This window comes from Stegostoma tigrinum, chromosome 18 (genome assembly GCF_030684315.1).
Source record: "Stegostoma tigrinum isolate sSteTig4 chromosome 18, sSteTig4.hap1, whole genome shotgun sequence".
NCBI lineage: Eukaryota > Metazoa > Chordata > Chondrichthyes > Orectolobiformes > Stegostomatidae > Stegostoma > Stegostoma tigrinum.
This window is the reverse complement of record NC_081371.1, coordinates 33124174-33150015: the sequence shown is the minus strand read 5'-3', so window position 1 is coordinate 33150015 and position 25842 is coordinate 33124174. Positions and strand designations below refer to the sequence as shown.

General features: G+C 38.0%; 1 protein-coding gene across 3 annotated transcripts in view; it reads right to left on the bottom strand.

Annotated features, from left to right (window-relative positions):
* Positions 1-215: 215 nt before the first annotated feature.
* mdfic (MyoD family inhibitor domain containing) overlaps positions 216-25842 on the bottom strand; it is a 47831-nt gene continuing 22204 nt past the window's right edge. For all 3 annotated transcript variants that reach the window (XM_048548291.2, XM_048548289.1, XM_048548290.2), the window contains exons 4-5: positions 14415-14690; positions 216-1497 (exon numbers count right to left, since the gene is read on the bottom strand). In XM_048548291.2, the coding sequence (XP_048404248.1) occupies positions 1247-1497; positions 14415-14690 (527 nt within the window). In that variant the 3' untranslated portion in view covers positions 216-1246. The remainder of the gene's footprint in view (positions 1498-14414; positions 14691-25842) is intronic.

The following is a 25842-nucleotide window of genomic DNA, read 5'->3' as shown; positions in this document are numbered from 1 at the left end:
AACACAATAATTTTCAAGGGTTTCATTATTTGCACTTTAGCTGCCATGTAGTAACCATTTTCAGTGTTCAGTGGAGCCCATGTTTACACATCTTTAAAAAGTTAGTACATTAAGAAAAGAATGTTTCAATTAAAAACACATTCAATAAAGTTGACTTTGTCAAACCAGATTACACACTTACACATGACTAAACGAAATATAGCCACAACTTTAAGTCAAGTCTAATTACTTTATTTTGACGTTGGTTGTTTTAGTACATGGCTTAAGATAATGCTCTAGTCTTTAAAAAAAAATACAGAAAGGCATAAAAATATATGTACCTGGCTTCCTTTGGTTTATCTCACAAAATAAAGCTACATACAAATTAAAAGAAAAAAAAATCTTTTTTTGAAATGCAAGCAAATGTTTCCATCCTGCTACATACTACATTGCTTTACCAACTTAAAGTTTCCAGAAAAAAAATCAAACAACAAAATCTTAAATTAATGAAATGAGAGTATTGAAAATCCTTCCCACTTTCCCCACGCAGGTACACTTAATCTGCTTTTCAATTAAAATGTAACTTCAGGAAATTATGCAGAGATGAATATTTGTTTTTTAAAAAACAAATCATTATTTTTAGGGTTTATCAAAAAGCCTTTACACAATTAAATTCTTAATTTGCTTTTAAAACAGACACTTAAAGAATGTTCTTAACAGTAGTTTACAGTAAAATGTATATTTAATAATTTAATGTGGTATTTAATGGAATTGGCAAACAAACAGATTCCTTTAACTTGAACCAAAAGCATCAAGAAAAATGAACATAAAGTTGTGAACCTGGATCGTAAATCTAACTATATAACACATCTTTTTAAAAAAAACTTTATCATAAATGACACACATTAAAATGCATTTCAAAAGTTTAGAAGGAACAGCTTTAGTTTTTGAAATTGTAGATTAATTAATATGTACATATGCAATGTTCCATGGCAACAGCTTTGCCTAATAACAAAGCAACATTTGCAAACTTTAACTGCACATTTTTAGAACAAAATTGCCAAGTTTATGGTCCTTATTAGTACAGAGATGTAATAAGATTCCACACAAATTATTTTATGTCTATATAGAAGTAAGAGTGCAACTGTTTCGTCTTCATAATGTTGAACATGACCAGGGTATTTTGACATCTCCCGTCTTGGCAACAGTATGAATATTACCTCCAGTTTATTCAGCTTGCTTTTAAAAGTCACGCTGCTCCAGATGATCATGAAGGAAAACAAATCCCACAACATTCCATACAGATTTCCAAGCAGTCCGAGGACTCGCAGCAGGCATCCATAATCCCACAATCCATGTCACAAGGGCAGTTACAATCATCCCCAAGGTCATCTGCTCCACAACAGCAACAACAGTTTTCAGATGTACAGATACCACAGGAAGCTTGTCCCAAGATAATGTTGCAGAAGGTGACGAACTCACAGAATAGGCAGGTGAGAATGCAATGTACACAGCCATCTTCAAGTGGGGGAGAAAAATGTAAGTTACCATACATATCACAGATTGCAGTGGAAATGGGAAAGGGAAGCAAAGCATCGCATCATACAATAGCAAGACAATAGATAACACCAAGTTAAACCACACTGAAGATGTTTCCTGATCAGCAGTGATGTACAATGATCATTTTGCTACCAAAAAGACAAATTATTTGAGAAATCCACAGGAGTCATACAAATTGAAAGAAAGCAGATCTGAGAATTGGGAGCAGTTCAGATTTCAAAAATGAAGGACAAATGGTGCAAGTAAGTAGAGAAATAGGTTTGGGGGGAGCATAACACTGATTATAAGTTTCTTTAAGTATGTGAGGTGAAAAAGACCACTGAAGAAGAAACATGTCCCTTACAATCAGGATCAGGAATATTATGAAGGGAACAAAGATGGCAGACCAATTAAATATATATTTTGATTCTCTCTTTACAAAAAAAAATTAGGGAACACTGGCTCTAATGAGTGGGAAGAACTGAAGGAAATCAGCATTGTTAGGGAAATAGAGGGACTTAAAGATTTATAATGATAATCTACATCACAGTTCTTACAGAAGTGGCCCTAGAATTAATGGATGTATTAGCAGACATCTTTCAAGTTTCTTCAGACTCTGAAACAGTTATTACAGTGTAAAGGGTGTAGCTAATGTAACCCCACTATTTAAAATTGGAGGTTGAGAGAAAACATAGAATTATTGACCAGTTGGCCTAAAATTCATAGTCAGGAAAATGCTAAAAATCTGTTTTAAGAAATTTAATAGCAGAACATTTGGAAAAGTGACAGGATCAAACAGAGTCAGCATGAATTTACGAAAGGGAAAAATCACACTTGACACTGCTACTGGATTTTTCCACTCACTCAAATTGTCAAAATCACATGTAAACACTTCTGCATCCTCCTCACAATTCACACTGCCTGTCAGCTTTGTATTGTCTGCAAACTTGGAGATATTGAGGATGTAACTCGTCGAATTGATAAAGGGGAGCCAGTGGGTATGGTTTACTTGGACTTTCAGAAAGCTTTCAATAAGGTCCCATATAAGAGATGAGCATGTAAATTTTAAAGTGCATGGATTGAGGGTAGTGTACAGGCATTGGTAGAGAACTGCTTGGCAGACAGGAAACAAAGTGTAGGAACAGGCATATTAAAAATGGGCCTTTTAGTGAGTGGAAGCTAGCAATCAGTGGGGTACTGCAGCGATCAGTGCTAGGAACACAGCTGTTCACAATATGCATGTTAATAATTTAGAGAAGGAAGCTAAATGTAGTATCTCCAAGACTGCAGATCGCACAAAACCAGATGGGATGGTGAGCTATGAGGAAGATGCAGAGATGTTTCTATGAGATTTGGACAAGTTGAATGCGTGGGCAAATGCATGAACACTGAAATAAAATGTGCAGAAATGAGAAGTTTGCTTTAGTAGCAAAAACAGGAAGGCAGATTACTATATGAAAGGCAATACATCAGGAAGGGGGACAGGTGCAACAAACTGACTACACGAAACGCCATGTCTTGCTGCAATTGTGAGGTGCCTCGAGAGACAGCACCTGGAGTATTGTGGGCAGCTTCAGTTTCCTTATCTAAAGAAGGATGTGCCACCTATGGAAGAAATGCAAGGGTTTCTGAGATTGATTCCTGGCATCGCAGGAATGGCATAAGAAGAAAGACTGGATTTATATTCACTGGAGTTTAGAAGAATTGGGGGGGGGGGGGGCGAGGGGGCAGTGAGATGTCATAGAGACCTATGAATTCTAACTGGATTAGACAGGGTGAATGCAGGAACGATGTTATCAATGACTGGAGAATATAGAACCAGGACTCTCAGTCTAATGATACAGGGTACTCCACTTAGGACTGAGATGAGGAGAAATTTCTTCACCCAGAAAGGGGGGAGCCTGTGGAATTTTCTGCCACCAAAGGCAGTTAAGGTCAAAACATGGAATGTTTTGAAAAGTTAGATATAGTTTTTAGGGCTAACGGGATCAAAAGAATAAGCAGAGAAAGTGGGAACAGAGTACTGAGTTAGACGAGAAATTCAACAGTGAAGTAGGCTCAAAGTGCCAAATTACCCATTCACACTCATTTTTTCTATGTTTCTACATTTAATATCAACATCAGTAAGCAGAAAAGACTGCAGTATTTGAATATCCCAGTGTACTAAATTCAGGCTAGAGCAACACCAATAAAAAGAGGAAAAAAATGATCATTCTACTTTCTGTTCCATTCCCAAAAACACCAAAAGCAAATATTATACCATCTGGCTATGGTAAGGAACATTAAATGAAGCACTCAATTTCCTTTCACATTTCCAAGAAAATATTTCATGCCGCTTTGAAACGATTAAACTGGGTGTTCCTTTACTTGACCATGTTAGGATTCTAAAAAGACCAGGATTGTAAAGTCCTTTTGAACTGTGCTCAAAGTAACCTGAGGCACCAGTATACAGGCTGGATGAAAGACACATTGAAGTCTTAGTGAGTCTGTATTCTTCACAAAATGTCAAGCATTACTATAAATCATTTCGTTTAACTTGTACCAATGTTGGAGTTCATGAAAAATCAGTTCTTTACTTCAAAGTTAACGTGTTGATGTGATGATCAATACTATGATGAGTGTCCACTGAAAATGATGAATTCACATGTATGTGACTAGTTGAGATCATAAATTGCATATGAACAAAACAAATATGAGGCAAGTAGTTCTTTTGAAAACAATATCTAAAATGTTTATCCAAAATAGCTGAAGTCTTCTAAACTGAGTTTCAATGATTTATATGATAAACAAACGATATTTGGTGATTTTATTTTTGCTTGGCAAAGGAATTCTTTCTACTTGATTATTCAATATCAGCATCATGAAACATTCCCTTTTCAGATTCAGAAACAAAATTTCCACTACTCTGTCATGAAAACACGCTTCCATTCCAACTTATGAGCACAATCTTTTTGAGCAGTCAGAATTGATTTGCAATTTTCATACCACCCACTTGGGGGTTGCCAGTCAATAGCCAGTTTTGGTTTGTAGATCCATGCAGGCCAGGTTCCAGGTATGGAATAACCAACTAACTTCACACAAGGGCAGAAAGCACACCTTCAGCTTATGTGTTTGGGCTTTATGTGAATTTATGCTCCAGAGATCATTCTACCTTCACCCAGTTTACCGATCAGTTCTTTTTATTAACATACTTAACATTAACATAATTTACTCTTTCTTAGATTCAAAGTTTTTTTTTGTAGAACAGACTTGCATTAAAAATAAATCATACTTGTATGAATTAAACTAAAGCAAGGATTCTAAAGAATTGCATTGGACATTTCCTTATGATTTCTCCTAATCTGTACACATCAATTTGATAAAAATCAGGGATGATCATTTAACTACTTTAAGCAAAGTAGTTCTAAAGTTACACCAGCCAATCTGGAAAACAAGAAAATGGTTGCCAACACATTTATTTGAATGGCATGTGAGTAGACTTTATACAAATTGAACAATATCAAGATTGTTACCCAATTTAATCTTTGAACTCGAATTTTTTGCTGACTGAAGAAAACATTTTCAAGGTTTTCCCTTAGTAGCTAATTTAGGGTTTGAACATGACATTAGCATATTGTTAAATTCATTTTTACAACTTAAACCTTAGGCCAGAACTGTCTGAGCCAGCTATGCTGGCAGAGTTCACAGCACTCAAAGTAAACCTCCAGACATTTGGTTGTCTCACGCCAAGAATCAAAGAGAGTGTTAAGTTGAAGTCACAGACATGATTGGGGTCCTCAGCAGGGACTTCAAGTTTCATACAGCAACAGGCATTGCAATCACAACAACATTTACAAATAGCAGGCTGGCAAGAGCAAAACCAAAGAAGGCTAAAAGCAATCTTAGCACAGTGACAAGAACAAAGGTGCAGAAGCAAAGAAGCCCAGCAATCGGATGCAGAAAGGAAGGCACAAATAAGCAAAATAAGTCCAGTCAAATAAATAAAGCCAACATAATGAAAATGATCACATTCATTCAAATCTTCTGCCCACATATACTTTTTTTAATTTTTAACTTGGAATCTAATTATTCTATACACGGAAACTAGTGTACAAATAAACAAATGAAAAATTCAAAATATTTAATCAATTTATGATCTAATACAAAGTCAAAAGAAAAGGTGAGAATGTGCGAGGAGCCTTGTTTCTTCAAAGTAGATAAACACGTGTATATAGCAGTTAGATATTGTAAGTTTTAATATCCTATGACATTTGTAGTGGACAGCCCAACTGCACACACTGTAGTTTGCTGGATTCCTATCAGAGGTACACAAATTCAAATCAGTGTCTCAATTTCGTGTCAGAACTCACACAACACCACGTTGTAGTCACAGGTTTATTTGAAATCACAGGCTTTCAACAGCGCTGTTTGACTATAACCGGGTGTCATGCGACTCCTGACATTTCTCTGCTGCTGGTTATCAAGAACATCATTTTCCTTTGGTATTGATTGGATTTGTTCTTCCAGGAGCCACCGCATTGGGCTGCACCTGCAAGCATAGGTTTTAAGAGGCAAAACATAATTTGTCAGTGATGACTGTCCAACACTGGCACCTCCACATCGATTGACAGTCATCACTGACAAATTATGTTTTGCCTCTTAAAACCTATGCTTGCAGGTGCAGCCCAATGCGGTGGCTCCTGGAAGAACAAATCCAATCAATACCAAAGGAAAATGATCTTCTTGATAACCAGCAGCAGAGAAATGCCACTACCAAAACATAGCCACCCTCATAACAAAGAATGCACAATGGCAAAAATTCATTGGAATACAAGAAATAAAACTGGCTTTAGCTTATTTTAATGCTCTTTAAGGTGAAGGTTCACCAAAATGAATATTTTTCTATGAAATTTTAGATATAAATCTTAGAAATCTCAAAAATTAAAAAATGTGGTAAAGCTTCTTCTATTCTGTTAGAATAGTACAGATCTTATCTTACACTCTCAGCGTGTCGAGGTAAATGGTCTACTTTTACCAAGACAAATGTGCCAAAACACCTGCAATGCGATCAAGTGGTTGAGACTACAGAACCTAATTTATGGCAAACTCCCTGTGTCAGGATGGAATAGATCTAAAAGAACAATAGAGTTAATAGATTCTTCGACCTAACTGCAAAATTTTACACTACCCACTCACTCAACTAAGTCTGTAACATGAGAATATCATCCTGTACACTTAGCAACATCAAATATATGGAATTGAAAATTATGTTGAGGTGTAATTTTTTAATTTAGTACTAAGTAGGCTTAATGCATACTTATTTTCACTGAGACAGAGCAATTCACTGACAGGTCCATCACATTGCAAGTTCAGACAGCTTTAACTAAATTTGAGACCTAGAAAATCTTTTTATAATAAAACACAAAATACAATTAAGAATAAAGCACAGTCCATAAGTAGGGAGAAATATAAATTGAACAGACATTCTATGGCAGGTTATTCTACTTGTTACGAAGTGAGGTCTGCACTTGAAAACACATTCTTGTTTGTAAGCAAATTAATGGGCAATACTGGCTGGCTAGAAAACCCACAAATGTCAGGTGGAATTCTGATTATACTCCACACAAATCTATGGATTGATTTCACTGAAGAATAACAAAAAAAAATCAGATGATAAATAACTCAGAATTCTACCAATTGTACAAGTTAACTTAAATTGCCTCCAGTAATTCTACACATCAACAAGCGATCGATTCACAATCTCAGCGATAGTGGGAACTGCCGATGCTGGAGAATCTGAGATTACAAGATGTCGAGTTGGATGAACACAGCAGGCCAAGCAGCATCAGAAGAGCAAGAGAGCTGATGTTTCAGGCCAAGACCCTCCTTTTCACTGAGGGTTTCACCAACGGGGGGTTAATCCCATTTTAGGCATAGGGATATGTTCCCAGGAGCACACCCAAGGCCTACGGCTTCTCACCAGAACAACGTAGTCATATGGTCACCTACTTTTTGCTTCAAATTCACTATTCACAGCAAGCACAGCAGTGCCACAGGTCTACAGAAACAATAAAATTCTATTGCTCATCAACATACAAGAATATTAACTCCTACTCTACGTGTGTTTGTTCTCAGTAGCAGCCTGACATTGCTGAAATGTTAAGATGAGTGCGAAACAAAGTACAGAATTAGTATTTTGGCCAGCAGGGCGCAAATTGGGAGGAGGTGGATTTCCTAGTATTTGTCCTCAATGAAAGTTGCCAAAAATATTAAACATTAAAACACGCAAGAAAAAAAACGGAAAGCTCTTAGAATCCCAGAACACAGCAAAGACAAATACGGGGCAATTAGAGATTAGCACTAAAATGTTGGCCGAGCTATCAACACCCACATTCCATGAACAAATATAAAAGAGAAATATTACAATAGATGATTGGTCATGCAAGAGAGTGGGAGAGAGAAGTTATTGCTTGGCTTGAGGGACACCATTCTACATCATGTTAAGAAAAGAGCAATGAAGCAGATCACCATGAACCATCGTAGCCAGGACAGGGACTGAACCTGCACCTGTTTGCATCATTCTGCATCATCCACTAGCTATCTAGCCAACTTGTCTCAATGCATCCTAATACACCTGCAAGTTACCACGGAGAATTCGCTTACATAACTGAAGGTGGTTTTTGTCAAATAAATCACCTTGCACGTAGTACAGAGAAAAATAACTATACTAAACAAAACTGCCCTGCAGGCTATTTCCTATTTTGCATATTCAACAGCTTTCTATATACTTTGTTGCATACGTGACAGTTTCATACACTTTGTTGCTTACCATACAGGTACTGCTTTTGAAATGGACTGTAGCATACACTTTCTCTAATCTAATTTGAATTAATTAGGAATACTGCCACACCAAAAGACACTTAAAAACAAAAAGGATATCCTTCTTCAGGGATATTCTATTTTTGATCACTCCGCTTGCTTCATACATTCCCTAAATGATGTGTCGACATGTATTCTTATAGCAGACAAATGCATACATGAATTTTGAATTGAATCATTTACTGTCACATGTATTTGATGTAAAAATACAGTGGAAAAAAGTGTGCACCTTTGCTGTATATACATGGCCCATTCACATTAACTTAAAATAAGAAAAAAAGATAACTTAAGAGTCCAACTTTTAAAAAAAACAAAATGAATTGCACACATTTTCTCACTACAGATCCAGGGAAATATCTGTATTGCTTATGAAATGGTTTCACTTGCAAATTTTTTTTCTGACCCCCAAAAGTAATACAAAAATGAAACATTACAAAATTAGATCATCAATGTGATAATGAGTTGAAGTCTATGAAGCCTACAGGCAGGAATGTTGTGGGGTCTTTTTTTGAAAAAAAAAGAATCATCCATTAATATTCTGCTTCAAATGGAGCCCTCAACTCACTTCCTTTATGTCTTGTACATCCTGTTTTGATTTCCTGAAAAATTAGTTGCTCACTAAAGTCTATTAATTATCATTAATATAACTGACTGTTAGGCCCTGAAGGCAGAGGCAGTAATTGACTCATCAATTTATCTCCACTTTCAGGTATTATCCAAGTTCAAGACATCAATTAAAAGACTATAAACGCACCTTCTAGCTTCACCAAACCCAAAGTGATTTGAAAAGACAAAAGGTACATCAAAGACAGCGAACTGGCATTTCTTTGGTTAAATACAAATACAGGAACTATGTATGATTGACTTGCTCCATTATAAAATGCAAATAAGGCACTAGTAAAATAAACTAGTGGCTAAGGTTTAACTGTAAGAGGGAAATTCGCAAGTATGAATAAATCAATTTTTTATTGAATACAGATCAGAAACTCAGTAGACTAGTCTGTGTTTAAATGCAAATTAGAAAAAGGATCTAACTAACCATTTAATGAAGCCACTATATTTTAAACCCTATAAAGGAATCCAGTTCAGAAATTTTCATGTTTATGCAATAGACATACCAGTCCCCTGCAGAAGTTAAAATAAAAACTGAATAAACACTTAGTTACATTTTAACAAATGCAGGCCATTACCAAATTAATGGCAGTTTTGAAGGTAGTTTGTTGAGCGGCATTTAGAAAAAAAAGCATGTGGCATATTTTTCTCTATAAGCTGCAGTGTCTCTCCAGTGTCAGAATTCAATTCCAGGCCCAAAGTATCCAGCCTCATTGATAAGTGAATTCAGTTGGTCAGCTGCACCATTGGTCACCCAACAGTGATGTTCAAAATGGTTAGACTTGTCTTGTAGCCATACTTTAAATTATTTGAATGTCGTTTCTTTAACAAAGAACAAGTGCTTGAGGGCTGCAATTGATCCTTATAGTATTTTTATCTCTTATTTTTTAGTGGGATGTAGATGGCTTACACTTATCCCTCAATGTAGACCGCCGAAGGTATAACACCGACCCATTAACTTTCTCCCTCCTCTGGATCCAAGGGCGCAAACGGACCTTCCAGGTGAAGCAGCATTTTCCATCCATTTCACTGAATCTGGTCTACTGCATTCGCTGTTCACAAATGTAGTCTCCTCCAGCGAAGCACAGACTGGTAACTACTTCACAGAACACCTATGCTCTATCCACAAAACAGATCCTGAGCTTCCAGGTGCCTGCCACTTCAACACACCATCTTCTTTCTTGGCCAACATCTCTAGCTCAGGCTTGCTGCAGTGCTCCGGCAAAATTCGGGATAAGCTGGAAAAACTGTACCTCATTTTTTACTTCTGAACTCTACAGCCTTCTGGACTGAATGTGGAGCGCAACCATTTTAGGGCTTGAGTCACCTTCTCTTATACCAACCCACACACACCAGGGCTTGTTGTCACATGGTCTCATATTATGCACAACCCAGTGAGAGTCACTAACAGTCCCCATTAATAGTTATTTTCCCTCCTAGCCAGATCGTTATACACTCCTTTGTCCTTCCATCTGTCCTTCTCTCTCTCTTTAGTCTCCATCGCCACCTACTGTTTGCTCCTTACCCTCTGCCCCACCCATCTTCTGCATAAGAAAATGGCTTTTTCCAAGCTACTGTCAATTTGGAGGAAGGGCACTGTTTTGGAATTGTTTTAAGAAAAGATGATACGGAATGGAAGCTGCTTCGCTCAGACTTTGCTTTGGTCTAGAATCAAACCTGAAACATTGGATTTGCATTATTCTAAAGTCAAAAACCTCAATTTTCTGAAACTGAAACTAATGGCTTTCAGCACGGAATCCATTTTTCCAATTTACAGTGTTGGTGTTGGTGGGGAAGAAAGATCTGTCTGCGCCACAGACCAGTGAAGGCTTCATTTAAGACTAAATTAGGTTACTCATCAATCATCAACAGCCACAACATAAAACAGGACCTGTTTTAAAACATCCTTTTAGAATCTCTGCAAGTTTCTTTTTCTTTCTCTTTCTAGAATTTTGGTCTCCAGTGTAACTAACAATCATGTTAAAGGTTAATGTAATCTTTCTTACATTCCCTGGAGATGACATAGTCAAAAGTTGGTGAAAGTAATAGCAATTTAAATATTGTATTAATTGGTAGATCTATCAGCAATCTTCAACGTCATTTTGGGATTGTGAACTATTTCTTTCACCCTTCACCCCAATTTCAAAGCAGGGATACACATTTAAAATCTTCCAAACATAGGCCAGTTTTATTATGATAAAGGAAGGATTGAGGTGCAAAAATCCCGACTTCTGCTGATCATAATGTTCACAGACACAGAGTAATTAATATATGTCTGACCATCAGTCAGCTTTACCATTTAGATGGCTCTCTTGGAAACCCATCAGTGATCTGATGAAGGGTCTAGACCCGAAACATCAGCCTTCCTGCTTCTATGATGCTACTTGGCCTGCTGTGTTCATCCAGTTCTACACCTTGTTATCTCAGTGATCTAATGGGAAGCGGGCAGGAAGGGAGGGCTGAAGTCCAGGATAAGGCATCATCATGCTAAGTTATATGTTACACTCTTAATTCTATTTTTGCAATTTTGGGAGTGGTGTTGAAAATATAGGAATGAGCTTGCTGGCCGGGTTGACAAGATTTCTGCTACATGTCTAATGGGAAAAGAAGTTGGTTACTTCCTATGGCAGTAGAAGAAGAAAAGGAGAGATACAAAGGCCATCAGGATATTTATTGCAAGACGAACCAAAATTTCAGTGTCAAGATGGATGAAAAACAGGCACACTGAACCAAAGAACTGTGACATTGTTGCGTGGTTTTGTATTTCTCTTATTCGTAAGAAGAAATTTTAGATTAAGTGAATAGTTTCTTTTTACAGAACAGTCACCCTCCAATTCTTTCGTGATCTACACAATAAAGTAACAATCATTTTAGAACATAGAACAATACAGCGCAGAACAGGCCCTTCAGATCTCGATGCTGTGCCGGCCTGTGAACTAATCTAACCCCCTCCCCCTACTCCATCCCATCATCGTCCATATGCTTATCCAAGGACTGTTTAAATACCCCTAATGTGGCTGACTTAACTACATTGGCAGGCAGGGCATTCCACACCCTTACCACTCTGAGTAAAGAACCTGCCTCTGACATCTGTCTTAAATATATCACCCCTCAAATTGTAGCTATGCCCCCTTATACAAGATGAAGTCATCATCCTCGGAAAAAATCTCTCACTGTCCGCCCTATCTAATCCTCCGATCATCTTGTATGTCTCTATTAAATCCCCTCTTAGCCTCCTTCTCTCCAGTGAGAACAGACCCAAGTCCCTCATCTTTTATTCATAGGGCCTGCACTCCAGACCAGGCAACATCCTGATAAATCTCCTCTGCACCTTTTCCAATGCTTCCACATCCTGACCTTTTATATCTGACCTCACTACATTGAAGTACTTCGAGCAACCAAACAAAGTGGACAAGTGCACGAGAGGACAACAAAGTATGGAGCTGGATGAACACCCAAGCCCCAAGCAGCATCTTAGGAGCACAAAAGCTGACGTTTTGGGCCTAGACAAGGGAGCTTACACAAAAGCCAAAATGTTGAATTCAGGTCACCAATGTTATTGTTGACACTCCTTCCATGCACACACCACCCCCCACCATCCACCATGATTACTAATTGTATTGGTCAGTGTCTCACTCACACACACACACACACACACGTACACCACACACACCCTTGCTGAGAAACCAATGCCACTGAATTCAAAAAATACTTACGACAAAGTCATGACATCTACTCCAGTACATCTCCAACAAATCCATTTGTTTGTCAAAGCTCAAAAACACAGTTAAACATTAATCTTTTAGTCACTTGAGCAGGATTCAAGCATCCTAGGAATGTTGATTTTAACTGCCTAAATTTAAATGAAGTGTGCACAACTGCATTTGTAAAGGAATATTTGTGTCATCTACACCTGCAAACCATATCTCATTGTTCAATTATTTGTCTCGAACTGGGTGAAAGTAACAAGTGAAACTTGTTGAAAAGGTTCCTCTTTTAAACAGACTGGTTATGATTTATTTTTTGATCTGCAAGCTTTTGCAGGCTGACTGCATGCAAACAAACTGCAAGGTCTGAGGTAACAAGGTGTGGAGCTGGATGAACACAGCAGGCCAAGCAGCAATTTCGGAGCAGGGTCTAGGCCCAAAACGTCAGCCTTCCTGCTCCTAAGATGCTGCTTGGCCTGCTGTGTTCATCCAGCTCCACACCTTGTTATGTCAGATTCTCCAGAATCTGCAGATCCTATTATCTCTGGCAGAAGGTCTGAGGATTGGCTAAAATTGATTCTCAGTCTGTATGAAGATTTGTCTAATGGTCCTGCTTACTGCTTAAGAGGCAACAATGCCTAAGAATTCCAAGCAGGGTATTCCCAGCTTCTGTTCCACTATCAACACAAGTTTTACAAGCCTGTCTAAAGCAAACTGAATTCCCTTCACTTATTTAGATTAGCAAACTGGCACCAATTTTAGTCCATTATCAAGGAAATCTGCAAAACAGTGTTTATCCATATGGGTAATACAAGGAGTTGCGTCACCCCTCACGACCCACATCCCCCAAAAAAATGATTGTTTTCTCCCCATATTCTGCTACCAAATCATAGAAAGCAGGTGGTTTTCAACTTCAAATCTCAATCAGATTATGGATGATGTAATATAGTCAGTCTCATCTTCGTATGATAGGAAGTGGAAAATCAGTCATAAATGCCAAATGTGAATAACATCCAATTGCCCTGCACCAATAGTAGTTGCAAAATTAGGAAAAGAGATGGATTTGGCTCGAGTATGATTTGTGTAACATAATTTTGTGGATGTACTATTTAACTTGTGTACGAAAAAAGTGAGGTGCCTTACATCTGGATATGACACTTGCTTAAGATAGGAGAACCTTTTTAAAAATAATTATCATGTGGATAGAAAGATGAATTAACTGTTATAGGAATTCGGGTCTTTGAATGTACATATATCGCATAATCTCAAGAGGTTTCGTTATTAACAAATAATTATAATTTGACACTGACAAATCAGCAAAATCTATGCATAGATACACCATTGTGAATGATTACGTAAGCAAACAGTTTGCAAGATGTCAGATCCTTAAATTAGAAGTTACTTCCTGTTGGTTGATCAGGATATTCAGATAAAGAAAAACGATTCACAAGCCTAAAGGGGAAGTAACTCATTCTTTAGTGTTAAAAAACTGTTCTGAAGAGTTTACGGAATGAATTACTCCTTGGGAAACAAAATAATGCTGCAGTTTTAAAAATTCTAGTCAGATGAATGATTAAAGTATATTTAAAAACAAAAGGCCACTCAAAAATCAGCACAGATAAGTGCTGCCTAGTTTTAAAGGAGTCTTGTTCCATGGAACTATTTAAAATAAACACTGAAATGTAATTAAAACAATTCTACTGATTTACAAAAATTTACCTTCTGGTGTGGAAATTGGTTTCTGAGAGTTTGTAGAACTTAATTTGCTTTTCCTGCTGCCACTACTACTCACAGAAAGGCTTGATTGGAGTTTTTTGTGCATTTTCTGAGAGACTGGAGCAGTGAGCTTTCTGTGGTCTGAAATCCCACGTGTAACCCCGTTGTGGATTCCATTTACGTGAGTCAGACTCATGTGGCCATTTTGTAATTTGCCAGTTTCCCCCTCAGTCTGTTCCAGTGCTGAAGTAGTTGGCCAAGGCAGTGATTGAGGTTGAGCTGAAAGAATATACGAAAGGAGGACAAAGAGAAAAACAAGAGTTTTATTCTCCAAACAATGATTGACTTGTGCAACAGAATCAATATTAAAAATAAACTCCTGTAAAAATCCTTGCACAGAAACCTTCAATCCAATACTAGAAATACCTGTTGTAGAACAATTTTCTTTAAAAAAGTTAGAAAACACCATTAGTTTCAGTATAATTTAGTTCACAATTGGAACATAGCGGAAACAACTGAATGACACAAAAAAAATTGAAAATAACAAGAACAGTTGTTCTGTATATGCCAGAGTTTGCCTTTTTCCAGGAAGCAGAAAGCCACACAACAGTGACTACATCTCAAAAAATACTTCATCAGCTACAAAAAGCTCACATCGTGAAATCTATTGGATAAGTGCAAGCCTTCTAACAACTTACGTTTTGTTTTAAAAGTGAAGTTCTAAGTAACAGGTAAGACTACATTCTGTTAGCCTTCTACAATTCAATCAAAACTAACAGCAAATTTATGTGATTATCTTCTCTGAGCCAATTTAACAGCATGCATAGGGCAATAGTGAAGCAATAATAAAAGAAAACTTAGCCGACATAGACCAAAATTGAACTATGGAAAGCATCAACTCCCTCCACGTGGAACAACTGGACCGCTCACCTTCGCAAATATGTCCAACACAGTTAAAACTAGCCAGCGTTTACACTTATCAGATTAAAACCCTCACAACTCTTCTGGGTAGGTTTAACATCACAGCTAGTACACAGTTCAAAGATATTCAATGGGGAAGTAGTTTAACATCAACAAAATCCCTTATGGTTGACATAACTCCAGGGAGCAAATCTTCCATAAAATCAGTACCACACTACATAACAAACCTGATATTCTGAATCGATGTGGATAAACAATTATTCTATTGATCAAACAGCTAGTTACCAGCAACTTTTTATTCCTGACCATTAATCCAAACTTAGATCGTTCAGGATGACAAACAGAGAATTAACATAAAGGCAGATATCTCATCCACATTTCAACTATCCAAGATACTTGAGGTCAGTACTAGATGCCAATACTGTGAACCTTATTGAGCAGGCTTTTCTACCAGTGATGAGCATTAAATTCAGAAATATACAATAACATATTTGGGTAGTTTTAATTCAGCAACACATGCACATAGGCCCACGTCTGATTAATGGAGGCACTCCAGAACAACTATCATAGTTGATAGCTAACAGGAATTTCTTGAAACAAGGCACAGTGCTGGTAATGAGCTGCATAAAGTATTTTTCAAAAAAATATTTTCCACGCTGTATATGGCTGAATCAGTGGGGTGTTACACTTTGCTTCTAATAACTTCTTCCTCTGCAGAGTTATGATTATAACTTTGATATTATATTCCAGTATTCAAATCCAAACATCCAGTAAACAAAAAAAGTTTCATTTGAAAAAATCTGAGGGCAGAAAGAGTGAAAGTCTTCTGTTGATTTTGCAATCATGGTATTTTTGGACAATTGTGTGTGTCATGTTATTAAAGCTTTTTTTTAAGAAAATGGAATATTTCAACTGGTAAGAAAACATGTGCATCGCAAAACCATTCCAAAGTGATGTTTTATATCATTTTTATACTCTGTTTCAGAACTGCTGTATTGCAAAAATCATCTGAAAGTCTGTAAATGTCAATCATAAATATAGGTGAACAGTCATCTGTTTACACAGTTTCAGAATATAAACTCAAAGAAAATAGTGCACAGAATGCAACTTATTTTAGAGTCAACTTTCAAAGCAGTCCTGCATTTCAAATTTACAAGACACAAACATCCACTGCAAATTTCACAAGATTTTCAATATTCTCATAACAACACCACAGATTCAGTGTCCACATTTTTATCTTGTATACCCTTCAGGGGAAATCTATAAAGCATATAAACATCAGGGTGACATTAAGATCATGCAAAGTGCACAACTGGATGTTACAGGGCTCAAGTCCAAAACATCTGGTTGATCTTCCATAGAAGTGGCCAGCAATTAACAAAGCTAAAATTTCTCCCATTGCACTTGTAATTGGAAGCACATATGGCCATCATATAAAACAACTTGCCAAAGATTAACCTCACAAACCCTCCTTATTTAAAAGCATTTTGTTGCATAAAAACAGAGCTTTACACTGGAACATTTCTTTTACCCATTCTTCTCATTCTTAGATGAAAAATGTTGGCATCTGTACTTGGATAGAGACCTATTTTACAATTCAGATTAAAAATAAAGTTCTGGCTCCTAAATTATTAACATGTGTTTGTTTTTATGAGGTCGGAGAGTCTTGAAATTAATGACTTTCAAATGTTTTCCAGTTACAGCACCACCCTTTGCTGGGCATTTAGAAATGCTCCTATTTAAAATATCTCCAAGCTAAATGACATTGCTCAGGGAACAGGGAAACATTGTCTTCAGAAAACTTAAGTTCTCTATATCCTAAATCACAAACAGATGTGGAAAATCAACTGTCCTCAATGTATTCAAATGCAAAGAAAACACTGCTGGAAATATGCAACTTTAATTTAGCTTTCAAAATGCTCCTGTATTCTAGTTTCAAACAGCCCACAATCATCCACACTCTGTCAGCTTTTCAATATCTTCAAAACAAAATGGGTTAACCGACCACTTGTTTTGCATGTCCTTCAAAGTTCAACTTTTAAAATCAGTAAGACCAATGGAGTTTTGCACATGGCTTTCACAGCTTCTGTTACCTGTGCCACATCATGACAGTAAGGAAAGGAACGCCATACTTCTAAATGTGCTACATTCTACCTTTTCCAAAATTCTGAATACTGGTGCAAATGGAAAATGTGAGTCTTCAAGAAAAGCTTGCAATGGAATTTTGGGTTTCAACTGCAGAACGCACCTCATGTAGTAGATTTGCTGCCACCATCCTTCAACTGAGAGGATCTACAGGGTGTGCTTGATCTAGGGTGTCAGACAAAAGCAACTTACTACCCAGCAGATCAGAAGGATATGCTAGACATTTATTACAGAGGCTTTGAGGAAGACTGGGGTGTTCGGTCTTGTTACTCAGTGATCCCAAACTGTTCTTCTTACAAGTCCATGTGACATCACAGCCTTATTGCACCCTTCAGTACTAATACTATCAGGCACATGTACAACATCTCCAAGTTTTTTTTAGTTAAACCCTGAACAAAAGGGAACCTGAACCTTCATATTTGTAGGGATGAAAGCCAAAAGGAAACCTGAAATTTGAGATTGTTAGTGAAACTAAAGTTGGTTGAAACAGATACAAGACAGACAGCCAAACAAGACAAGATCACCCAATGGTGCAGCAAAGGCAGAAAATAAAGAATTGATCCTGGGGCTGGCAAAAAACAAAGTCGGCAATTGTTGCAGCTGGTGTCTGTCTGCAAAGCCTGGCCACACAATTCACAGATTTGTCACCGATTGTTTCAAATTAGTGTCAACGGACCCAGAGACTACTGGGAGCAGAGATACTCACAATCTGGAGAAATGCACTAATTTGAAGACATTGCCCAGGAAGTCAAGCTGGTCGGGAGCATTCAGATTAGAATCAGTAACTAAAATCAAATTAATTTTACTGAGGTTCAGTGCATTGAAGGATCCCAAGGTTGGAATTGGTGCCATTTAGTCTGGAGCACTGTCCTGTAAGTACATGAAACATATTTGCTGTTGTATCCACGTGCTAGAAGTTCAATATAAATAGATGCTGAATTAACAAACAAGTCATGGTCAGGTATAATTTATGTAACTTTACACTTGATTGTTAAATTAAAGTTATAAGAAGAAGTGAAAAACATTCAGTAAAATTTGTTTCTTGTGAGGATAATAGACTTTTTGTATTTTTTTACCCACAGGATGTGGGACCAGCATTTATTTCCATCCAGAAACTGTTCTTGAAAAGTCACGGTAAACTGCTTTAAAACTGTAGAACGCAGGAGCAGAAGCAGGCCATTCAGCCCATTGAGTCTGCTGTCATTCAATGGGGTCATGGCTGGTTTGATAATTCTCACCTCCACTTTCTTGCTTTTTTCCTGTAGCCCTCGAATCCCATACTGACTGTCAATCTTACCCTTGATTAGATTTAGCAACCCAGCCCCCCACAATAAAAAAAAAATCCATAGATTCACTGCACTCAGAACAAATTCCTCCTACTCACTGTCTGAACGAGTGACTCCTTATTTCGGGATTACGCACTTTGGTCCTAGTTTCTCCCACAAGATAAACAACCTTTCCACATCTACCCTGTCATGTTCCCAAACAATCATGTATGTTTTAATGAGGTCACCTCACATTCTTCTAACCCCCAAAGTGTAAGGCTCAACTTACTCAACCTCTCATCATAGGACAATCCCTCCTTACCTGGAATCAACCTACTGAATCTTCTCTAGACTGCCTCCAATGCCAGTGTATCTTTCCTTTGATAAAGGGCCCCAAACTGTTGAGTATTCCTGCTGTGGTCCAACTGGTGCCTTGTACAGTTTTTAAAAAAACTTCCATATTTTTAGACTGAAATCTTATTGTAATAAAGGCCAACAGTCCATTTGCCTTCTATTTTACCTGCCAGATTTGGATGCTAGCTTTTTTGAGATTTAAGCATAAAGACTCCCAAATCACTCTGTGCTGGAGGTTTTGACAGCCTTTCTTCATTTAACTAACATGCAGCTCCTTTATTTTTGCTGTGGTTTGTGACAACATTCAACCATTCACTGGTCTAACCATGATTTGGTTTCTTGATCCATACTTTTCGTCGTCTCCCACTGACTTCTCACTCACCAAAGTTTACTTCTTGCAGTAAACTTTTGTGAAAACACTTCTGTCTGCCTTTGCACCGAATTCTCTCTTAAAACCAAAAATTCCCGCTCCGCTGAAGCATCCTCACACTGACTGGGTGGTGTGAGAATTTGCTTTCTTATATGGATCTGGCTAGATTTTTTTGGCAACAGTGATTTAAACTAAGAGGTAGAAGGTTAAGGAGAGAGTGTAGGACAATGTTCATCACTCAGAGGGTTTGGAACACTGGAACTCACTGGCTGAAACAGTAGCTGAGTCAGAGACTCTCATAACACCTAAGCAACAATTAGGTATTCACTTGTGTTGCCGTAGCTTCCAGGGCTATTGGCCCTGGAAAATGAGATTAATGAAGTTGGATCTTTGTTGCCTGGCAAGTTCATGATGGGTCAAATGGCCTCCTTCTGTAGTTCAATTGTCTGAGAGCCCACAAAATTAGATAGAACGGTTAAGTGAGTGCGCGAAAAAAAAACTGGCAGATGGAATAAAATGTGGGTGAATGTGAACTTGTCCTCTTTGGAAGGCAGAATTTTAAAAAAGTGAACTCTTTAAATGGATAGAGATGTAGAAATTGGCAGCAGTGAAGGATGTGGACATCCTAGCATATGATCAGCAAAATGTTAATTTGCAGGAACCACAAGGAAAATTGAAACATTGATGTTTATGCATTGAGAATGAAATACAAGAGAACAGAGACAAAGGCTGGGACATTCTCTGCCTTCAAGGCAGAGATCGACAAATTCTTGATCTCAGATGGAATCAAGGGCTATGGGGAGAGTGCAGGGAAGTGGAGTCGAAATGCCCATCAGCCTTGACTTAAATGGCGGAGTGGACTTGATGGGCCGAATGGCCTTACTTCCACTCCTATGTCTTATGTTTCAGTGCAGTTGTACAGGGACTTGGTGAGGCCACATCTGGAGTACAACACACAGCTTTGGTTTCCTTATTTGAGGATATATTTATATATAATTTTATGAAAAGCAGTTTACAAACAGCTCACTCAGCTCATTCCTGAGACAAAAGGCTAATGAAGAAACGTTGAATAAGTTGGGCCTATACTCATTGCACTTTAGAAAAACGACCGGTGATCGTACTGAATTATATAAGATCCTGAGGCTACTTTATAGGATAGGCACTGAGAATGTTTCCCCTTCTGGGGCAGACTAGAGCTATGGGATGCAGTTTAAGAACAAGGTGATCTCCCTGTTGTGATGGAGATGAGATTTTCTTTTTCCCCTGAAGAGAACCATTGGATCTGTGGATTCTCTTCCCTAAAAGAAGGCAAGGTCAATGAGTTTATTCAAGGCTCAGTTACATACACTCTTGATGGATGAAGGCATCATGGGTTAGCGGGGAATTTCAGAGAGAAAGATAAGACAGGAGAATGGACTGATACCCAAAAAGAAGATTAGCCATGAGTTTACCAAATGGAGGAACAGACATGAAGTATCTATTGGCCTACTCCTGCTCCTGATTTCTACGTTTTTCATGATCAAACACATGCAGTACTTATGGGGTCAAGTAGTAGATTACAAAGCTAATTTCCAAATAAGATCACAGGTCAAAAGAAATATATTCTAACCTGGAATTTTACTCTATGAAAAGGTGTAAATGAGAATAATTATTTATGGAATTTTCAATATATTGACATTTGGATCTGGGGAAGTTCTTTGGTCCAATTTTGAGCACAGGGTGGACTGTTAAAAAGTGTCAGCATGAAATAATAAGCTCAGCAACTTTTTGTTTTAAATTGGCACAAAAGCGGTTTGTGAAACAGATATCAGCAGGTGAAAACGAAACTTTGAGAAGTTTAAAAATGGCATGCATTTAATTATTTTTTAATGAATGCTTAATCATAATCTTCTGCTCTCAGAATTTTTCATTTATTTACTTGCCTGCCACATTGAAACTGAAACCAATGGCTACTGTTACTGCAAATGTCTTCAATATATTTTCAGTAAACAAGGAAGTTAAAGAATAGCCAGATGAAAAAGATGCAGATTGATAAGATGTGTTATATAATTGTGAAAGCTGCACTTTAACAAAGGAGATTAAATCAGTTTTCCTTCCTGCACCTCTTGGGAGCACACAGTCACTTATCCCCATAAGTAAATGGTTACAAATCATGGGACACACACTTGCCAAAGATTTTTAAAGATCAATGAGCAAGTTTGAAGAATTTACAAAATGAGGCAAGCCATTTTAGCCTTCTGACCCTGGTTTCAATGGCATCATCAGCCACGATCCATTGAATGGCAGAGCAGGTCAAAGGGGCCGAATGGCCTATTCCTATGGTTTTATAACTGCTCTTCAAACTGCTTCTATACACCAATCTTTGCCTCATATCTTTCAATATGCTGAGAATAAAAATGCCTGCATTAAACTATGATTTGAAATTTGTAATACATTTAGCATCAAACGTTTTGATGAGAATTCTAAACTCCCCGCGTATTGCACACAGGAGCAGGGAATTGACCCTACAAAATAATCCTTTGCAAAGACAGACGTTAAAGAAAGAAGCATTGCAGTGAGCAGTTGCAAATGTCAAGGATAGTATCACATTGATCTATATTATATTTTGCTGCCCTTTGCTGTTGTAGCTGCAGCTAGCATCATACATCAATCCACATGGACAAATTCAGATGCACTTACATAGAACAGGAGGAAAGGAGGTTTTCATTTTGAAAAGCAATAAGAATTCTCCTGCAGTTGTATACATCAGTTTGACATTTTAGTAAATTATTAAGTCCCAGTCAATTTGAAAGTAACTACTTGAGTCACATTCACTTTTTTGCACCACAGATAAGCTTTGAAAATAATTCCACAAATGTGCCTTATTTATGTGGAGAGGGTGCTGAGGGCAGTGTTTGGCACACTTGCCTTCTGTGGTCAGAGCACTGAATACAGGAGATGGCACATAATCTTTCCGCTGTACAACCCACTGGGGAACACTAAATAAAAACCAAAAGAACTGTGGATGTATGAATCAGGAACGAAAAAAAAGTTGCTGGAAAAGCTCAGCAGAGTTGGCTTGCAGTCTTTGAGGAAAGAGGAGTTAACGTTTTGGGTCCAGTGACCCTTCCTCAGAACTGACGGTGGCTGGAAAAATGTCAGTTTAAATGCAGAAAAAAGGGGAGGGAGTGGGTTAGGGAGTAAACAATAGCATAGATCCTAAAGAGAGAGGAGAGCAGATGGAGCGACAAAGAGTTGATGACAATCAGGCTGGGAAGGTGAATCGTTGTTAATTACTTATGCACCCTCCCAGTCTGACCATTATCAACTCTGTCGATCCAACTGCTCTTCTCTGTTTAGCTTCTATTCTATTGTTTACTCCCTACCCCAAGCCCCTCCCTTTTTCCTCTGCATATAAACAGACATTTTCCCAGCCATCATCACTTCTGAGGAAGGGTCACGGGACCCGAAACGTTAACTCTGTTTTTTCCTTCACAGATGCTGCCAGACCTGCTGAGCTTTTCCAGCAACTTTGTTTTTGAACACGTTGGGAAAGCCATTTTTAGAATAATACGTACAATTCTGGTAGCCCTGCTATAGGGAGGATATTGTTAAACCAGAGAAGGTGCAGATAAAATTTACACGGATGCTGCCAGATCTGGAGGGTTTGAATTATAAGGAAAGGCTGATAGGCTGGGACTTACTTTCACTGGCACGTTGGAGGCTGAGGGCTGACCTTATAGAGGTTCATAAAATCATGAGGGGCATGGATTGTGTAAATAAACAAGGTCTTTTTACAAGTGTAGGGAAGCCCAAATGGAGAGGGCATGGGTTTAAGGTGAGAGCAGAAAGATTTAAAACGGACCTGAGAGGCAACATTTTCCAGAGAGGGTTGTGCGTGTATGGCATGAGCTGTAAGAGTAAGGGGTAAATGCAGGCACAGTTACAATATTTAAAAGACACTTAGACAGGTACATGAATAGGAAGGGTTTAGAGGCATATGGGTCAAACACAGCCAAAACAGGACCAGTTAAGTTTGGGATACCTGGTAAGCCTGGATAAGTGGATCAAAAGGTCTGTTTCTATGCCTATAACTTTGTGTATGCAGCAATATTTAACTGAACAAATGTAACCACAGCTGCTAATTGCATAAATTCCATGACAAGCCACACGAAAATTGCAGTCTGAAGAACTGAAAGAGTGATTGAGAATATCAGAACTGTGAGAAATAATGCTTGTAGAAGAAATCCTGAGGCTGTGGTTTCTTAACGACATCAAATTTCTTTCTCTCCCAAGTTCAAGGAGCTCTCCAGACATCACCAGAGATAACGAACCCAGCAAAATCAATTTTGCATTGTTTTACAGATTGCTATCTGTATTACATAGTTCCTTCAATGACAAGCTTTCCTGTAGGCATTCCAAAGTCTGACAAAATTGAAGTTCTTACAACGGAAAAGCACACGGTGACCCCAGGGGCAAGCTGCCTGTCCCTTGAAAACTGGTCAAATCGAGGCAAAAACTGCGATGAGTGGCTGGTCCAATGCATTCACCAATCTCTAAAACAAAACATACAATTGGGTGAATAAGAGGAAAAATGCAGAGGAATGGGGTGGAGGAAAACTCTTCAGCGTTGCTAGCTTTGGCTCAACATCCTGATCAGCTTACAGGGATAGAAGAGATCACTTCAGCAAATACCAGACACCTGGCCATTCTACAATCAAATCCAGGACCAGTAAGCTTCTCATCTGTTAAGGGTCCTATGTACACTCTGGCTATTCTAACTGTGTTATTTTGCAACTGTCATAAGTCAATTTAACCCTTTAAAACTAAGCCAACACCACTTCTCATTTGAATAAGTTTATTCCCAATTACATCTTATAGTATTGAAGTACGTACTGATTATGTGAACAATTAGCACCTAAAGAAGCACCAGGACTACCATAAAAGGAGTCAATCTTTCAAACTTTTTAAAAGATAGTTCATTTAAAAAGCAGCATGCAAAAGCAGCAGTGAGAAAGACAGAATCTTTCGTATAATGACACCCACTCCATAAACTGAGGGGCTGTTCCATCTTACAAGATGTTCTAATATTTCAAATTAGTTTCATTATGCCAGTCATTGAAAGCCACTCACAGAAATAGGTTCTATCTTGATGCAGCCCTGTAATCAAACCTGGAACGTGTCTGGACATCAAGCCAGTGGTCCTGAGATAGATCCTGACTTTGTGTGATATCAAACAGAGGACAGTGAATCAGCAGTTTCACATAATTGTTGATTTTTGATTCCACAGAGGAAATATAAATCGAGATGCTGATTCATCATCACCCAAAGCCAATAACTGCCTTGAACTTTAATTACAATTAAATTGTAAAACTGGAGTTGAGTTAACTTAATTGTCATACTTAATTATAGGCAGAATTGAGAGCCAGTCTAAAGCTCCCCTCATCCTGAATGGTTGCAATACCACTATCCTTAGGAGTAGGCTTTAATAAATTATGTAAAATTTGAGAGTTGGTTCACTGAAAATCACGTTGTGGCTTCTGGCTGACTGAATGCATTTCTCTTGCTCTGTTTGGTTGACTGAAGTTCTTTCTCACATCTTTTCTTTACATGGATCCAACTGCTAAGAATTACTGCTTATCGTGAACTACATTATGACACATGTTGAAAAATAAATTAAATCCTATAACCCCGAAGTCTAAACGATAAAAAGTGAAATATTGTACAGCGCTGTCTTAGTTCCCAATTGCATTCGTAAATGGAGTCGCCATAGTCTTATCGGACAATACAGCTGCTCTCATTAGAGAGAGATAACAGGTCACAGTTTAATTCCTCAGGCCAGGAGAGCAGTTGAGAAGGAGAGCCCTTCAGAGAAACCTCAGTCAGTGCAGGGATTGAACACACATTGCTGGCAACACTCTCCATCACAAACTGGCCACCCAGTCAACTGGCAACAGTACTCTATCCCGTGATAAAGAATTCATTATAATTTTATCCAAAACAGCATATGCATTTTGAAAAGAAATCTTAAAATCAAACAAGGCCAGGATTACAGAAGCCATGTTTCTTTTAAGACAAGATCTTTAACTATTATGGAATTCAAAGTCATTTTTTCTAAATAAAACACCATTGTTTTCAGGTCTGATCAACCAGAATGATACTTGTTCTCATTTTTCTTTTAAAAGATAAAAGCAATTCTGTTAATGGACCTGAGCATCACTAGGAAAGCCAGCATTCTTTGCCCATCGCTAATTGCCACTAAAGTGGTAGCGATTCACCTTCTGGAACTGCTGCAGTCTCTCTGATGTAAGCACGGTACAGTGTCAGGTGGGCATGTCACGATTTGAGCTCGTAAGGAAAAGGAAAACTGATATAGTTCCACATCAGGATAAGGAAC